The sequence below is a fragment of the Jaculus jaculus genome, chromosome 15 (assembly GCF_020740685.1).
Source record: "Jaculus jaculus isolate mJacJac1 chromosome 15, mJacJac1.mat.Y.cur, whole genome shotgun sequence".
NCBI lineage: Eukaryota > Metazoa > Chordata > Mammalia > Rodentia > Dipodidae > Jaculus > Jaculus jaculus.
In genome coordinates, this window is record NC_059116.1 from 29,128,710 (window position 1) to 29,148,022 (window position 19,313).

Sequence of the window (19,313 nt, forward strand, 5' to 3'; positions counted from 1 at the left end):
AGGGGGAGGCTGGGTTTTGGCTGTAAATTTAGAGGGCAGCCCCCTCCATAAAAAAAAAAAAAAAAGCTTTCCCCAAATGTCAGTAGTGCCATGGTCTAGAAACTTTATCCCCTAGAATAATTTTTCTTTCATTCTGAGCCTGATACACTTTCAGATTGAAATTTACCTCCTGAAAATCTGTGAGGCAAAACTTGGTCCTTGGGACTGTGCCCCAAGACACCTCTATCACCTTCTAATTTATGTCTATTCTTAAACACATGGACTTCCCGGCCCAGAACTCTCTGTGTTCACGCTTGTCTCACCGGGGCACATCACAATGCCCAGTGACCCAGAGGAAGCGTGAATGCAATGAACGCTTCGGACTTCATGGTTGGACGAGTGAATGGAGAAGAAACCTTTGACCTTGCATTATATTAGAAAAGCCATTTCAGAATAGGAAAAGACCATCTTATTTATATGGGAAGTACTGATTTATTATTACTAAACCTTATACTGGGAGAATAAAACTACCCCACTACTGCCAAATTATAACGATGTATTAAGTCTTCCCAATTCCACCATATCCCTCTATCTCTATACTATGGGTCATTTCTCATTTATCTCGGCATTAACTCCTGTTTTTATAGCTCAACATATGATGAAAGTATTATGAATAGGAAAATTGCTGTCACTTGTCATAAGCATTAACTGTAAAGAATAAGCAAAACACAACTCTTGGGTTCTGGTGTTCTCGGCACCCAGCACCCAGGGAGCTTGGGGTTCTTATTTCTACGAGCTTCCCTCCAGGCACCAATTACAGCCATTATACCCACGCAGCGTGCTTCAGAAACACAGGGTTACCGTGCTGCTGGTGCATGAAGAGGTGAAAACGTTCAGTTCTTCACTCAACAGTCATCGGCTGCATTTCTTCTAGGTGCTAGGCAATGCAGTATTTACTTAGATAAAAGGGAACAAGACCAGATATGGCCTTTTTCGTTAAGTGATGGGAGACAGACAGTGATGGGAAACAGAATAAAATCTCCCATGAAGCTATCCTAAGAACATGAGAGGCGACGCCAGGGGCATCAGAAAGAGCGGGGAAAGAACATGAGCATCTAAGGCGCGGAGGGAGAAAGTGAGAAGAACGTGAGGTCTGACTGGGCTGTGGGAGGTTGTACGTGGTAAAGACAACGAGACCACGACCCGACAAGACTGGGGACGTGGCACGTGGGGACAGGGGCTTCCTCACAGTTACAGATGTGGGGAAAGGACGGTGCATCTGTGCGGGAGGATGGAAGCAGCAGATACACAGAGAAACAATCATGTCCCTCAAACTCGCGAAGCAAGGACAGGTTTGTGATGAAGTTGGGAACGACCCACCCCTCTCCAGTTCCCTCGTCTGAGAAAACAAAGTGACACTTGTATCCACATTGCACGCCTGTAGTCCACTTTGTCACACTCACTGCATGCGGACGCTTGCTCGAGAGGCTCTGAGAATAAACACACCACGTCCTTCATCGAGAGCGGGCTGCGTGAGTCAGGCACAGCGCAAAGCTACATATGTGATTCCATCCGAGCACAAATGAAGCCCGTCGGGCGGCTGCTGTAAGCTTTCCACAGGGGACACACTCAGGCTGGGGACGGCAAGGAAGCTTGCCTGGATGCCCAGCCCTAAGCGGCAGGGGTAAGACTTGAACCTACGTTGTCTCTGTGTTGGCAGTCTGTGACGTTCACCACTGCCCTGTGTGAGTGCTCGCCAGGAAAGTGGCAATACCGACGTGAGCTACGACCGCATCCCCAGCTATCCGGAAGGGAAGGCCGAGGACAGAGGACCACTTGCGCCCAGGAGCGCAACAGCGGCTCGAGCAGCGTGGTGAGGACCAGTGTCAAAAAGAGCGAGAGAGAACGCGCGTGGTGCGTGCAACGTGTGAGGGCCAGATCTGCAGCGGGTGGGGGGGCAGTGGGGGGGCAGCAATGGGTAACGTCTGGTGTGGAGCTGAAGGAGAGCGGCTCACCCTGTGGACGTGCCTTCCCGGTCTGGCCGGGGTAACAACGCTCCAGTGACCCTTGAGAACACGCAGCCAGACGAACGTTTTACATAACACGGTGTCTGGAGATGGCGACAGAGGGAGACACACAAAGGGGGCCCAGAGAAAGGGCCAGTGACTGGCACACAGAAGTGAGGGGCGGCCTGGCAGACTGTGGTGGAAAAAAGGAAGACTTAGGAAGAGAAAACAGGGACAGAATATAAATTTCTGTTTCGCAACGAATTACACAGGGTTATATGAGTGGCCGGGCATCATTTTTTAAAAAGTGGAATTCTCGGGCCAAGTTAGGACCAGAAGGCGTCGAGGCCCATTTCCTAGAAGGACCAGGATGTTGTAATAATGAGCTCTGACTGCATCCCAGGAGACCTGTCACGTCTGTAGGTCACAGAGGAGGCTGAGAGGAGGGAGGGTGACAGACACAAGCGCCAACAGAAGACCACACGTCAGGGCAGAGCGAGGTGCCGGGATAAGGAAGGGCAGTCAAAGAGCCTGTAACAAGTGTGGAGCGCCAAACTCAGGTCTAGTAAACCAGCCATGGAAAGTCTGTCCAGAAAGGACAGGCAGGAGAAGAAATGGTTGGGAAAAGGATGAAAAGGCCACGAACCGGCACCACCAAGTATTGCAACATGAAGTCATGTTCCGGGCAGAATGGCAGCTGGGCTGGGGGAGGCTCAGCTCTAGGTCAGGAAAACTTGAGGAATGTGCGGTTTTCCTTCAATTAATTAATTAATTAATTAATTTATTTATTTATTTATTTATTTGAGAGTGACAGACATACAGAGAGAAGGAGGGAGGGAGAGAGACAGAGAGAGAAAGGCAGAGAGAGAGGGTGGGAGAGAGAGAGAGAGAATGAGAGAATGGGTGCACCAGGGCCTCCAGCCACTGCAAACAAACTCCAGACGCATGTGCCACCTTGTGCATCTGGCTTATGTGGGTCCTGGGAAATCAAGCCTTAAACTGGGGTCCTTAGGCTTCACAGGCAAGTGCTTAACCGCTAAGCCATCTCTCCAACCCAAAATGTGCAGTTTTTTAAACTTGCATAATAAGAAACATTAAAAGCTGACTCGGTAGGCATTTCAATGATTAGAAGTTCCATCACTTAAAGGTGTCATATGTCCTGGGAGAATGATAGTGAAAATTACTTTCAACAAAAAGGAAACTGAATTTTAATGGAAATAAAGAAATTTCAAGCCTTCATGAGGTCTGAAAAAAAATCAAAGTAATTTATTCTCAGCCTCAGGCAGAATTACCATAAACTATCCAAGATAGATATTTTCCTATGTAAGATGACTTTTAGAAAAAGAAAGGCTTTCTTTAATTTGTTCTGGTAACTCACTGTTGTTTCTAATAATTTCACTGTCAAGAAGTGATTTCTCATATCACATCTAACTCCTGATCCTATAGTCTCAAGGCCATTTTCTGTGTTAGGGCTATCAAGGGGAGGTGAATGGATTCTAGGTGCACTGGAAGATATACTTAACCACGAGTGGCCCACTTCAAGCTTTCATTTTCTAGCCTTGATAAAATTTCTTTGATTTTTAAACAGAGGTGCTCTGCTCTGGAACAACTGTCTTTAATTCTCCATGCCTCCTTCTTGATATAAAATAAAGCAGCCGTGTGAGAGGAATATTACTGGATAAAACAAAACGAAACCCATTTTCTGTGTCTCATAACGACAGTGTGAATGCAAAGAGAAATATTAAAATTGATAACTGAGCTAAACCCACTCAGCAGGTGAGCAGCTTTGCCCTTGACAGAACATTGGAAAGTGTTCTATAATCTCAATATAAAGTACGGCATTCATCTGAAATTACTGACATATAAAAACAGTATTCCATGCCATAATGGCGGGGGTGAGAAGACATACATGTGGCCAAACGTATTTGCATGTGTATGTGTGTATATGTACGTTTGCATGTGTGCATATGTGAGTGTGGAGGTCAGAGGCTGATAGCGCGTATCTTTTTCAGCAGCTTTTCCACGTGGGTTTTTTAAAATTTTTTTTCAATTATTTATTTATTTATTTATTTATTTGAGAGCGACAGACACAGAGAGAAAGACAGATAGAGGGAGAGAGAGAGAGAATGGGCGCGCCAGGGCTTCCAGCCTCTGCAAACGAACTCCAGACGTGTGCGCCCCCTTGTGCATCTGGCTAACGTGGGACCTGGGGAACCTAGCCTCGAACCTGGGTCCTTAGGCTTCACAGGCAGGCACTTAACCACTAAGCCATCTCTCCAGCCCTCCACGTGGTTTTAATGAGACAGGTTAGCCTGGCTAGCCAGCGACACCCAACGATTCTCCTGACCTTGCCTCCCCAGCGCCATCACGCCAGGCATCTTAACTGCATGCTGGAGACCCAATTTCGAGTCACTGCACTTGGGTGCCACACGCTCACTTTACCCACTGGGCCTTTGACTCTGGGCCGGAATGTTGAACGTACTGCAAAAACTTAAGTTCAACCCTACCTTGCTAAACAATCCCTGATGCAAAATATCCTTAGGAAAAGAATTAGTGCACCCTGGAAGTTACTAGGTATGTGTGAACAAAGCCATCTTCACTAGTACATGCTACTTCACTGCAGTGCTTCTAACACTAGCTTGTGTATGTAATTAATCGAAATAGCACTGTTTTCTTCGATCCAATTCAAGTGAATGCCTCTACAGCAAGAAGCATCAGAAAGCCAACATTTAAAATCCTTGTCAATAATATTTATTGTTGTGGGTATAATGTTTCCTTTGGATGTACATAACCTGAGGTCTCATAATAGCAAAAGCTGGCTCAGCCAGAAATCTGCAAAGCATGAATCTCTAGGAGCTGGCATTTGGAGAATTCACTCAAGCAATGATTCGGGATGATCAAAATAATGACCTTGATAATCTGTAAGGACATGCTGAGGACACAAAAGCTTCATCAGTGCAAGTGTCCTAGGACATGACAGACAGAGACCCTGAAACAACTGGGGGAAGTGGATGGTTCAATTCCCAGAAAAAAAAAAAAAGGTGCTGAGCACCCCAGGCAGATGAACTGCATGACCAAAACCACAGATTCGCGGATGCAGGCGTCCAGCCTGCTACAACGAGACAAGGCCCTGCCTGGAAAGTTACCAAAACATGCATTGGCTCGCACACTGTGGTATTAAGTGCCTTTAAAACTGCACTTTCAACAAAGCATTAAGCTACAGGTGTGATCCCCTACATAACCAGCTTTTAAGTAGATGGTCTTAGCGTTAAGAATTTCTAGTGGAGGGAGAGAACACACGTTTACTAGGCCGGGCAGTGAACAGGGACTCCACTCTCCCAGTAACGTATGTGTTACCTGTAGCCTCTTTAAAACACTGAATTTATGCATACATTATTTGACTGTGAACTTTAATTCTCCACAAAATCTTGGACTACAAAATAAAACTGAAGAAATGCTAAGCATTCTAAAACTCAGATACAAGAAAATGTTGGCTTAACTTATCACACCAAGTATTAATGGGGAATAGCACTAGTTTACACAGTAAACACATATTATTTATTTATAACACAAAGCACTGTGAAAAAAAATCTTCAAAGGCTGATGAGTGAAAATTAGCACATGAGGAATATGTACTAGTTCCTGGGATTCAAAAAGGAACATAAACCATGTGTGGTGGCACACGCCTTTCATCCCAGCATTCGGGCAGCAGAGGTAAGAGGATCACCATGAGTTCAAGGCCACCCTGAGACTACACAATGAATTCCAGGTTAGCCTGAGCTAGAATGAGATCCTATCTTAAAAACAAAACAAAACGAAACAAAAACAAACAAGCAAAAAGGAACATAATAATCATTCACTTTTATGATGGAACACAAATTCAAGGATTCAAGTACGGCTCTAGTAGGCTTACCTCTCGATCAAGTCCAGCTGCCACTGTGATGATGTCGCCAGTCTCGTTGTTGATTGTAAACATGTTGGGTGAAGGGGTGCTCGGTGCCTGGGACAAGATTCTGTATCTCAACATCCCATTCAGGGCATTGGGGTCGTCGGCATCGATGGCAGTTACCGTCATCACATAGGTTCCTAGGCAGTGAACGTGGAAAATAAACGGTTAGCCTTCATCTCAGGTCCTTAAAAAACAGGTATACACACCAAATTCTCTGACAGTTTCAAAAAGAAAAAAATGATTGGTTTTTCAGTCCTCTGAACAAAAATGTTACTTTAAAGACTTAATTTTTCTAAATTGTAAAGACATGTATACTCTCTGGTTCCAAAGGGGCTCCTGGAAGACTTTAGTTTATAAATAATAATATATAAATGATAAAGACTATGTGTGTGTGTATGTGTGTGTGTGTACATATATATGTGTGTGTGTTTGTGTGTGTATATATATATATGTGTGTGTGTGTGTATGTGTGTGTGTATATGTGTGTGTGTGTGTGTGTCATTGGAATCCTATTTTATGACCTCCAATTCCTTCCCTCTGTCATGCTGTCCTTGGGTGGTTCTTCAGTGGCACTGCAAGTGGCATGGTAAGTGTCATTCTCGCCAGCGCCTGAGCCCCTTTCTGAAAGTTGCGGGTGCACACCAGGCATACTCCATTGCCCGGGGCATACGGCAATGGCTCATGCACCGCAGTTCTGGTTTGGAACGGTGTTGCATTCTTCTCTGGGGCATTCAAAGAACACTGTAACTGGCTTGGGGATGTCAACTGACCGGACATCTTTGGAAAATAATTCTAGAATGAAATAGGATCAATGAAGTCAAAACTAGCTAGACAAGGCATCGGGAAGAGGTTGACAGAAAGGCCGTTACTCTTCAGAACGGCTTGTTTGGAGGATGGCTTGCAGCACCGAAGCGGAAAACGTCCCCACTCTAGACTACCTCTGAGAACCGTGAGCTCAGTTCTCCTTAGAAACACACACCATTTATCCTGCTACCCCCGCCCTTCGCCTCGGCATGGGCCAGGTCTGGGTGACATTATTCAAACTTCTTTTGAGAACTTGTCCCTTTAAATAAGATGCCTCCTGAATTAAGCGCCATCTCCACCATTATTCCTTCTCGAAAGCATCGCTAGGTTTGCTGGCTTGCTTGTACTCTCTGCCACAAGCACGGGCGCTTCGGCAGTTCCGCTACCGGCTTCCTAGCCTAGTGAACAGCACCTGCTTTTCTGACTGATTGCACCAATGAGTCAACTGCTCAAAGAAAAAAAAAAGTGTGTTTCAGAATCTTGAGCCAAACTACTGATAATACAGTTTGATTCAAGAGACAAGACATCATTATGCCTGGCTTTCCACCACTCATGAGGGGGGTCTGCCTAGAGATTATCCAGAGGTTTTCATTTACTGGGAAGTCACGGCTCTTTTTTTTTTTTTTTTGCAACATGTATGTTTGTGTGGTATGTGGGTGGGTTTTCATATGAATGTGGGCCCAGGTCACATGTGGATACCAGGGTTGTTAATGTTGGGTGTCTTTCTCGGACACTCTCTATTTATTTATTTATTTATTTATTTATTTATTTATTTATTTATTGATAGAGGCAGGCTTTTTCATCGAAGACAAAGTTCACGGATTTAGCTAGACCAGTTATCAAGACTGCCTCAGAAATTATCCTGCCTCCACCTCCCCAGCATTGGGATTACAGACACATTACACTAACCAAGCTAACTGGCCAAATGCAGACGGGCTTCAAGAAGAGTTCATGGCCTGTGAGGGGATGGAACCTGCGACCGTAGCATTGGTGGCTCCACGCTCTAACCAAATGAGCTAACTGGCCAAGATGCCAACTGAGCCATCTCCACAGACTTCTGCATATGGCTTATTTTTAACAAGTTTTGTGAAAATAAAATCATCATCATAATAAAAACCTTTATAAAGTTTGAAATAACTGTGCAAAAAGAAAAATAAATGATATTTAGAAACAAAACTTTTGCAGTCAAATGCTCTAGGTTTTACTATATTGGGAATATTTATATAAAATCTGTTTTAATAAGGGTATGCATTCATCTTATTGTATTTCAAAACATGTAAGAGAACTAGCTACTCTGAAATCACGTCTCAAAAGAACAGACAGGCAATTAAATCTCTTCCAAGAGTCTTGCCCTATTTCCAGCCTTCCCAACGACCCCCCCCCCCCCAACAGACCCATCTCTATATTTTGTTGAGGGTACAGAAAAGAATGCTTTGGGCAGAGAGAAAAAACCAACCTGTTTAAGTCACATTGCATATATCCACAAATTATCTTAAGCACAGTAAGTGGCAGAGATATCCAAGGTGTTAGGAAGCACAGCTTCGAATGATGAGGCTTTATAAAATACGAAATCATTGAATCTCTCCAAACACTCAGTCTCCTAAGGGAAGCTGGACAAACATTTACTTTCCATTCCTATGCCGACTGATTGCCTTGTCTGCTCGGTTTTCAGACTAAATAGGGCCTCCCTGGCCCAGCTATTCTACTGTGACTGAAGCCCTTCGTGTTTTTGGTCCCAGAATTGAAAACATCAGTCAAATACCACTTTACATTGGTGAGAGGCTTTCTGTAAGAGCTGTTTCTAGGCCAGGCCACTTCTCTTATGCCAGTTGAAAGGAGAGGACGCAGAGGACACAAGGGCCACCCTGCAAGTAAACATCCAGTGGAGCTTAGAGGGCGGCAGTCACAGCTGTTACCCACCCGGGCAAACGGGACACCCTGAGCATGGGGCGGCTTAGAGGCTGCGCAGCCGGGTGTCTGCTACTGCTGCCTCTGGCGACGGGAACGGCAGTGCACCCGCCAACCCTTGTCTCCCAGCTGCCTGCTCGTTCTGTCGTTTCTAGTGAGACACGGGGACCAGCCCCTGGAGACTCTCAACTGTTACATGTACTGATTTCAAACGTGGGAGCGTTCATGTGGGGGTTACAGATTTCTGTCTTCTATTCTTCCTCTTCAGAGTTTCTCTACTGTCCGCTACTTTTCTTTTGGCCTAAAAGCTACGCGTGAATAACTATGAACGACAGAAAATGACACACCCTCCCCCCAAAAAAGCCACATGGTTTCGCCTTTTCTTGCTTCTCTGGTAGTGTCAGCAATCAACCTTCTCTCCTTCCATCTTTCTCTTCTTTCAAGACAGGGCCTCATGCAGTCCAAGTTGGCCTTCAATTCACTCTGTAGCTGGGGATGACCTCGAACTCCTAACCCTCCTGCTTCTATCTCTCGAGTGATGAGATTAGGGACATGCACCACCAAAGCCTGGTTTTCACGTAGTGCCTGGGGGTGAAACCCGGGGCTTCTTCCAAGCCAGGCAAGGGTTCTACCAACTGAGCCCCATCCCCAGCTGGTCAGACAACACGTCAAGGCATCTCCGAATTATTGCCTTCTGACTTACCAGGCTTTGATCCCTCGGGGACGGACCCATTCCAAACCTGGTGTAGAAACTCAGGCCTGTTATCATTCATATCAATTACGTTGATGACAATGTCGATGGGGTTCTCCACTTGGTTGCCATTGATATCTACTGCGTGCGCCCTCAGCTGAGAAAGCAATGAGAAAATTATACCCTCAAGAGATCCGTCCAGTAGAAGATAACTTATACCATCACCACGCCTCCACCGTACCAGGAATGGATTAAGAGCAGAAGATCAAACAAACAAAACATCCACTTCCTGCCATCCCATAAACTCAGTCAGCGCAACCCATGGAACTAGGGTAGATGGAGAGCATGCGGCTCTTGTTTTTTTCTAGGTGAGGCATCGTGTCTCCCACACAGCAGACGCTGACCAGTTTAAGCCACACAGAGACAAGTAAAGAATACAGCGTCTGAAGATGAGGAAACAGCTTAAGAAATGCTATGTGACCCGCGGTGGTCAGACTGCATTCTCAGTGGGCAGAGCCCAGACCCTTTTGAAAACGTATAGAGATATTTTCCCTTCATTTATTTAAGACAATATATTTAGTTCAAAGAATGCTAATGCTGAGATGTTATAATTAGGTAAAATAGGGAGATTTAATAATGGCTGTTAATACTTGCAATTCTGTAATTAATTCTATTTTCCTCTGGTGTTCTTTAAAGGTTCAACCATCCGAACAATTACTTGGCCTAATGCATGTAGTTCCCCAATTACTATTTTTTTTAATTTTATTTATTTTTATTTGAGAGAGAGAGAGAGAGAGACAGAGGAAGATATATAGAGAGAATAATGGGTACGACAGGGTCTTCAGCTGCTTCGAACAACACCAGACACATGGGCCACCTTGTGCATCTGGCTTATGTGGGTCCTGGGGAATCAAACCTAGGTCCTTTGGCTTTGTCGGCAAGCACCTTAACCACTAAGCCATCTCTCCAATCCTATGTCCCCAGTTTTAACCACAGAATTTTAGACAGGGGGAATTCCTGCTGAAAGGCACTGCTTTTTTATATTGCTATTATTTATGTTTATAAATCAGAGATGAGTCTAATTAGATTGCTCCATGATGTGCTACCTTAATCACGCTTCCCTGCTAATCCCATTCAGTCTTCGTGAAAGACCTGCAAGGTGTGCTCCTAGCTCTGTGTTTTGGAACAACACAAGTATAAGCATAACCTGTTCCTTTGAGGATTTTAAAACAATGAGCTGACAAATTATCAAGGTTTTAAGAAGTGGAAATATTAAATAATAGTACACAGGGCACACTCAACTTTTCATATTTTTTTGTCTTCACACCTAGGAAAAATGATTGTACTTTCAAAATGTCAATCATTTAAATATTTTGTGTAAGGGCAAGAATTCAAAACCTACCACAGAGAAAAAAAAAAGTCAGTTACAAACACAATACAAAGCGGGTTGTAGTTTTAATGAGTAAGTGCTGAGAACAAATCACTGTGGGAACTAATTCAATGCCAGGTTGCCTTCCTCTCACAGTGCCCATCCTTACTCAAGCCACGTTACAGAGCTTAAAATTTTAAATGTGAAAAGAAAATGTAACAGATTAGCATCAGGGAGATGAGATTCTTGGAATTGGGAAGAGTTTAATCAAGATCCTTGGAAAGCCATCATTCACATGATAAATTTAAAAAATTAACTTTACAATGCAACAGCTTTGTTATACGATGTCAAAATTATAAACACTATTATAAACAAAGCAAAAAATGGAGAAAATACTAGAGAAAACAGACATTAATATTTCTATTCAAAGGAAAAGAAAGGAAAGGAAAGGAAAAAGAAAATTCACTCACTGCAAAATAGAATCAGGGGAATTACGCATTAAAAATGTGCTCTTGGGGCTGGAAAGATGGCTTAGAGGTTAAGGCATTTGCCTAGAAAGCCAAGGGACACAGTTTCAATTCCCTAGGACCCATCATGTAAGCCAGATGCACAAGGTGGTGCATGCATCTGGATTTCATTTGCAGGACCTAAAGGCCTGGGTGTGTCCATTCTCTCTTTCACTCCCCCACCATAAATAAAATAAAATAAATTTAAAAAGTGTTCTTGGACTGAGGAGTTGGCTCAGGAGATAAAAGCACTTGCTTTTCAAGCACTGAGTACCTCATTTAGGCTGCCCAGAACCCATGTGTGCTGGTTTGATTCAGGTGTCCCCCATAAACCTAGATGTTCTGAATGCTAGTCTCCCCAGCTGATGGCAATTGGGAATTAAAGCCTCCTGGAGGCAGTGTATTATTGGCGGCGGGCTTATGGGTGTTACAGTCAGTTTCCCCATGGCAGTGTTTAGCACACTCTCCTGTTGCTTTTGTACACCTGATGGTGGCCAGGGGGAGACATGCACCCTCTGCTCATGCCATCGTTTCCCCTGCTATCATGGAGCTTCCCCTAGAGTCTATAAGCCAAAATAGATCCCTTCTTTTCCCCAAAAGCTGCCCTTGGTCAGGTAATTTCTACCAGCAATGCAAACCTGACCACAACACCACGTAAAGCTGGATGCTCTAGCATTAGCCTTGTTCAGCTCAGTGTGCTTGTAGAGAGAGAAGGGAGGCGGAGACTGGACAACGCTGCATGAGCTCGTGAGCCGGTCGACCTGGCGAATGCGGTGCTGAGCGAGAGGACCCGCATCAAACAAGGTGGAAGGCGAGGACCAACCGCAGAGCTTGTCTTCTGATCACAGCGTGGCACGCACACGCCTGCACTCACATCCTGACGTTCACACACACGTACACACTTGCCAAACACACACCCAAAATGTTGCCGTCTCAATGTATTTTCCATATCACAATTTTTATCCAATTCATACAAATGTGTTCTTATAAACAAGCTTCCAAAGCCACAAGTCTGAGAATGAGTGTGAACCTTTTAAAACTGATGAGACCTTATGTCATTTCCCTTTATCCTTTGTTCTTTTTTAGCACTATTTGTTTTCTATTGACAGCATTTGTCAATTCCATAAAGACATTAAATTTACTAAAATAAGCCCAAAGGCTCCAGAGAGACTTGAGCTGCTAAAACTCTCAGAATTAAGGTGAGCAGAATACGGAGGTAATCATGCACACACCCGACAGAGGAGAACACAGATGCCCCAGTGGGTTGGAATCTTACATGAAACCGCGCGATCAGCTCACGATCCAGAGGCTTGGTCACCGACAGCTGCCCTGAGATGGGGTTGATGATGAAGATGCCAGTCGGAGGCTGGTCAGCTCCTGGCCCTGTTACGCTGTATCGCAGAGAAAGGTTTGTATCCCTATCAGACCGGATCTGAGGATCAAGGAAAGGGACAAGGTGAGCAATGCGGAAACACAGACCACACGTGCCGCGGTGCAGACATGCGCCATCTCTTCCCAGAGCTCGGCTGAACCCTCCTGCAGCTCCCACCCATCTGTGATCTGGATGAAAGGACTCTCTCTGCCTTTCACCAGGGCCCTAGGGCGTATTACATTCTCAGAGAACCCCTTGGTAAGAGAAGTGAGTAGTGCAAAAGCAAAAACGTAGGAGTATTGAGTTCCTTCATGCTTTCTACTAGTAGATATTAATTATACATAGTGGGTTTCATTATGACATTGTTTGTTTGTTTGTTTTGAGCCAAGCCCAACAGACTGGCTATTTTCTGAGAGAGACAGAGAGAGGGAGAGAACTGGTGCACCAGGACTCCAGCCACTGGATTTGAACTCTAGGTGTGTGAGGCACCTTGTGTGCCTCTGTCACCTTGGGCACTTGTGTCTTCTTGTGTGTCTGGCTTATGTGGGATCTGAAGAGTCGAACAGGCATTCTTAGGCTTTGCAGGCAAGCATGTTCACCACTAAGCCATCTCCAGCCCCATTACGACATTTTTATACAAGTATTTCATGTATGCAGACCATAGTCAGATCCCTCCTTTCTTGTCTCCCAACCTTCCTCTTCCCACCGAGCCCTCTTCTATCTTCATCCTGGTTTTTTTTTTTTTTGTTGTTGTTGTTTTTTCCTTTTGAAGACCCAATGAGTTTGATTAGGCTTCTTACAGGAGCATGGATGAAGGGTTGTGTGATGTTATTATTTATTGTCAACTTGACAGGACAGAGGGAATGAGTTTTGGGCATGCCTGTGAGGAAATGTCTCAATTAGGTTGCAGTGGGAAGACCTCAACCTAAATCTTAACTGTGGGATCCCACCATTCCACGGGCTGAGGGCTGAACTGGATACAGGTGAGAGCTTGCTAAGCAGCAGCATTCACCCCACTCTGCCTCCTCTCTCTTAAAACAATATTTTGTTTTTCATTATTTATTTGAGAGACAGAGAAATAGGCAGGTAGAGAGAGAGAGAGAGAGAGAGGGAGGGAGGGAGGGAGGGAATGGGCGTGCCAGGGGCTCTAGACACTGCAAACGAACTCCAGATGCATGCACCACCTTGTGCATTTGGCACGTGGGTCCTGGGGAATAGAACTTGGGTCATTTGCCTTGCAGGCAAGCGCCTTAACCACTAAGCCATCTCTCCATCCCTCTGCTTCCACTCTTGAGCTAAATGTTACCAGCTGCCACAAGCCCCCACTGTGAAGCCTCTCCTCCCTGAACCGCTACACTCTCAACCTGCAAGCCGAAATGACCCCTCCCTCCACTAAGCTGATTGTTGACGGGTATTCTGTCCCAGCAGTGAGAAAGGTGACTAATGTAGGTTGTGTACAGGGCGGGGCATTTTACCAGGAATGTCAGGGTTTTTTTTTTTAATTTTTTTTGTTTATTTTATTTATTTATTTGAGCGCAACAGACAGAGAGAGAAAGAGGCAGAGAGAGACAGAGAGAGAGAGAGAGAGAGAGAGAGAGAATGGGCATGCCAGGGCCTCCAGCCATCTCTCCAGCCCAGGAATGTCAGTTTTTAGCTACACTTGCCAGGTTGAAATATTTAACACACAGTAAAAGGTAGCCAATGTGGTGAAAAAAAAAAAAATTGTTGGCCTTCACACGTCAGAAATGGAAGGAAATAAGTATGTGCTCACAGTGTGAAATGATCCTAGGTACAACACTACTGTTGCACATGAGCCTGGACATCGGATTTCTTTATGTCCTGTGTGCTGACTTTACTCACTATAATCAATGCTTTCCGCAACACTTAAAGAGAGCCTCTAGGGGGTGCTGGAGAGACGGCTTAGCACTTAAGGCACTTGTCTGTGGAGCCTAATGACCCATGTTTGACTCCCCAGGTCCCACCTAACCCAGAGGCACACAATGATGTATGTGCAAGGTCGCACATGCCCACTAGGTGGTGCTCACATCTAGAGTTCAATTATACTGGCTGGAGGCCTTGGCATGCCAATTCTCTCTCTATCATCCAAAAAAAAAAAAAAAAAAGCCAGGGGCTGGAGAGGTGGCTTAGCAGTTAAGTGCTTGCCTATGAAGCCTAAGGACCCTGGTTCGAGGCTTGTTTCTCCAGGACCCACGTTAGCCAGATGCACAAGGGGGCGCACGCATCTGGAGTTCATTTGCATTGGCTGGAGGCCCTGATGTGCCCATTCTCTTTGTCTCTCTCTCTCTCTCTCTGCCTCTTTCTCTCTGTCTGTCGCTCTCAAACAAATAAATAAAAATAAACAAAAATATTTTTTAAAAATAAACCAAAAAAGCCAGTCTATTGTTCTTGCGCCCCCCAAAATGGAGCATCTAGTCTACATTTTTTTTTTTTTTTTTTTTTACTAACGAAGCACCTGACAAACAGTCTCAAGGTGTATGTTTGTACTCCAAACAAAAAAGAATCATGCCTGTGCTTGAGCAGTCACTGGGGCAGATCAGGTTACAGAGGGGCAAGAAGGCAGGCATATCAAAGGGTCTGATGGGGCAATAATGATTAGAATAATTATAACAGCATATTAAATGTTAGCTATATAAACTGACTCCATCCATTTAATTTAGAGATTTTATTTACTTTTGGTTTTTTGAGGTAGGGTCTCACTCTAGTCCAGGCTGACCTGGAATTCACTCTGTAGTCTCAGGGTAGCCTCGAACTCATGGTGATCCTCCTACCTCTGCCTCCCGAGTGCTGGGATTGAAGGTGTGCGCTACCACGCCCAGATCTAGAGAAGTATTTTTAAAAATATTTCACTTTTTATTTATTTGGCAGAGAAAGGGGGGAGGAGAAAAAGAGAGAGAGAATGAGCATGCCAGGGCCTTCAGTCACTGCAAACGAATTCTAGATGCGTGCGACCCTTGTGCATCTGGTTAACATGGGTCCTGGGGAATCGAACCGGGGTCCTTTGGCTTTGAAGGCAAATGCCTTAACTGCTAAGCCACCCTTCTAGCCCAAGGGAAGTATTTTTTAATTAAAGCAAAATTCTCTTTGTTTTAAATCCTATTACATTAATATTGAAAGAAAGCACCTCTCTCTGGGGTTAGTGCATGTTAAATTGAATTACAATGCACATCAGGACAAACTGTAACAGCAGTTAACTGTCTTATTTTAAAACAAAAATGGGCTGAAGGGGTGGCTTAGCGGTTAAGGAGTTGCCTGCAACGACAAAGGACCCAGGTTTGATTCCTCAGGACCCACATTAGCCAGATGCTCAAGGGGGCGTCTAGAGTTCATATGCAGTGGCTGGAGGCCCTGGGACACCCATTCCCCATCCCCCCTCTCTTTCTCTGTCAAATAAATAAAAATAAAATATTAAAAAACCCTACAACTTTCAGGATGTGTCATTGCATGCTAAAAAAATCACAGAAACATTTACATTTTAATAAATGGGGATATGATAAATTCATCTCATTGCACTTTTATAATGCTGTTTTTATTAAACATGTAAAAATAACCATAGTTTTTTTCTGCATCTGATGGTATGTACCTGACATAACTGAAAAAATAAAATTCACTTCTAAGATTTGCACACCTCTGGTTTTGAACTACTCCAGGGATTCTGTTAATGATACAAGAAGGCTCTATTCTTTCTTAAAGCACCTCTCAGATGCACCGCCAGCAGGCAACTTTAGCAATGATCGCCTGTTCTTTGTCTCGAGAGGGCAGAGGTCAACATGGAGGGTCGGGCTGAAGCCCAGGAAGCCTGAGGTCTGTATTGGGAGAGAAGGTGGGGTGGAGTTGGAAATGCCTTACCATCCAATGCCCAGGGCCTGCAAAGAGCTGTGCATGTAAATATTCCAACAGAGAATTATGGAAAAGACACTTTCTGCAATACTGGAAACATCCCACCTATGCACAGAGTCAATTTCATATACAGGTAATAAACTCTGCTTCATAAAAAAAAAAAAGTTGATAAGGGTATTTCTAATGTATCCTAGCCATGTGCCATGGAAATGATGAGAATTATGTCACCTTACCCTGACAAGCTCCTGAGGAAAAGGCCCTCTGGAGTTTTCTGGCAAATTGATTGGCGGGATGACCCAGTCTCTCTTCTGCCTTTGCAGGGAGCCACCGTTCTTGGAGAGTTGTCTCGGGAATACTATTTCTTCAATTTCACGTGACTCCTTAGCATTAAAATACAAGAGACTCTTCAGGACTAGGACCAGCATTCTCTGAGCGAACATCAATATTAATGGATACCTATTCGTGTAGGACCCACAGTTTATTATGAACAAAAACAACTCTGGAGGCCCTTTCCTTGCCCCTCATAAAAATAATAGAATATGCCATGTAGTATTTGGGTTTCACCGCTCATCGAAAAAGGAATTAGAAGTAATTTATTATACAGTGCAGTTGTGTAAACTATGTGCCGTTTCTATAAAACATCTTAGATAGTAGTTGATATTAAGCAAAGTTTGATCGCTACCCTTTTATATATTTCTCATTAGTTTAAACCACAGTTCAGGTAATGTGCTACTGTATATTAAATTTAGATCTTGATGTGCTAAAATATAATTTGAATTCCAAGAGAAGCTTAATACATACTGCTAAAGAATGTCTCAAATATTTATGACCCTATTAAATCCCCCAGAATTAATGCTGTAATTATTCTAAACCTATGTCAGCCATGATGGATGTGGTAAGTGACCCACTTTGCACACTAGGCATTAATCTCTGCTAGATGTCAACAGTTTGCTCTGTCTCCTCCCCATGTCTGTAGACATTTTAGCCATTAGCTCCTGATGCATCAGTGTGGACAGTCAACACCAGGGCATCCGGCACCTCGACTGTCACCATCTCCTCCTTTTATATGACTCAAGTGACATGATGCCTTTTGTAGTCAAACACAGAATAATTAAACTAAATTTCACATAATTTCAAACCACAGCACTAGTGCAAGAGGGAAGAGTATTTTTTTTTTCTCAGATACATTCATTCATGTTTTATTATGGGCACATACAACACACCTGCAATTAAACACCACAAGTGACATGTCACTATGAAAAAATATCCAAAATGTAATGGTCATAGTTCTGAAAGTCACAGACTTCAAAATATGTGGCTGGGTCCTTGAATATTTGTTCTGAGTAACTTCAAAGAAAATGAGTAGTCAGAACATAGTACTATAGCTTTCTGCGACAGTACTGCATCTTGTCTAAGATTCTTACAAAGTAAGTGCTCAACAAATGTTTACTGGAGGAATGGCACTTTATTTATTTTCTCTTGGCTCACCACGACTCCCACCAGAGGGAGGGTATTATTCCTAGAAGGCAAAGCAACCGTATAAATAATTCAAGCTCCCCAGTTTGATTATTAAGGAACAGGATAAAACTAAAGACTCATTGCCAGCAATGTTTTTCTGTCCCTCTTTTACATCTGTACTTCCCACTTAATAAACTGAACTGATGGCATCTTCCAAGGGATTATTTATTTTGTGGTTATACGTAACAGCTTGTAAAGCACCTAAGAAATTTAAAGCAAACTACTCTTAAGTTAAACAAAATTACAACTCCCAAAATAGAGATAAACCTCTCAAAGGCAAGGTCTGTCTGCTTAAAATATGCTAAGCCTATCGCAACAGTAGGAACAAGGAGAGCGAGCTCAGTAAAAACTCAGAAGCCAGCCCTCCGGGTGTGCGATACGAAACAGCGCACGCTCAAGACTGTTGAGATCTGGTTCTCAAGCACCGGATCCCACCCCCACCCCGTCTGGGTACCACACCTTTGCAGACTCCTCGGCTAAGGCTGGCCTTAGGCTCAGTTTTACGGCCACTTGCCACTTCTCTTGCGTCTCTTTGTCCCGGGCGAAGATCAGGAACCTGGCCCGCTCCGCGGACAGCGGGAAGCTCCTGGCCGCGTACACCCTGCCCTCGGCGTCCACTTGGAAGTCGGCCGGCTCGCTGCTCTCATACTGCACCCGCCTCTTCCCGTTGCAGCTGCTGAAGTTCACTGCAAAAGATGACGATGCGCGCGTCAGCCTTCTACGCGGGTGACAGCTGACGCCCAAACTTAGGTGAGGTTAGCTACGTGACGAAATGAGCGCACCCAAGTGTCGTGTTCACGTTACCAGTGACACGGTCGCACGACAGGCCAGCGTTGGCCCTCTGCACCTCCGGGCTCTGCTCCTGGAGTCAACCAACATCGGCCCACTGGAGACCGAATGGATTCTACTGAGCATTAGACTGTGCGGAGCATCTGCGTGACGTAAAGCCTCACCAGACAGCGGGGAGGTGACGTATAGAGGATGCATACAAAATGCATGCAAATCAAAACGAGGTCACTCATATGTGAGGGACTTGGCCTTTGTGGTGCTGGGTCAGATTCCCCTCAGGTAACAAGAAATGACTGTACCCAATTAAAGTTCTAAGCTGTCACCTGGCATCTTCTTGTTGAAAGCATTCTCTCCCTCTCTCTCGTTTCACAGTCCCCTGGACATGAGGTTCACCTCATCCTGGCTTTGATGCTGACACCTTGCGTGGATGTTGCGCCCCACTCCCTAAGGAACTCCCGTCACCTGTCTGAGATCAACTGCCAGTTTCATAGCTGTGCTGACACTTACCGGGGAGGGACTTGAGGGCAAACATTATTTTCATAAGCCTTGCACATTACTAGGCAC

General features: G+C 44.5%; 1 protein-coding gene across 1 annotated transcript in view; it reads right to left on the reverse strand.

Moving 5' to 3' along the window:
• The window catches only part of Cdh2 (cadherin 2), a 239,467-nt gene that overhangs the window by 52,345 nt on the left and 167,809 nt on the right, over positions 1–19,313 (reverse strand). The window contains exons 3-7 of the mRNA XM_004654849.3: positions 18,420–18,646; positions 16,676–16,822; positions 12,489–12,644; positions 9,350–9,494; positions 5,899–6,071 (exon numbers count right to left, since the gene is read on the reverse strand). Of these exons, the coding sequence (XP_004654906.1) occupies positions 5,899–6,071; positions 9,350–9,494; positions 12,489–12,644; positions 16,676–16,822; positions 18,420–18,646 (848 nt within the window). The remainder of the gene's footprint in view (positions 1–5,898; positions 6,072–9,349; positions 9,495–12,488; positions 12,645–16,675; positions 16,823–18,419; positions 18,647–19,313) is intronic.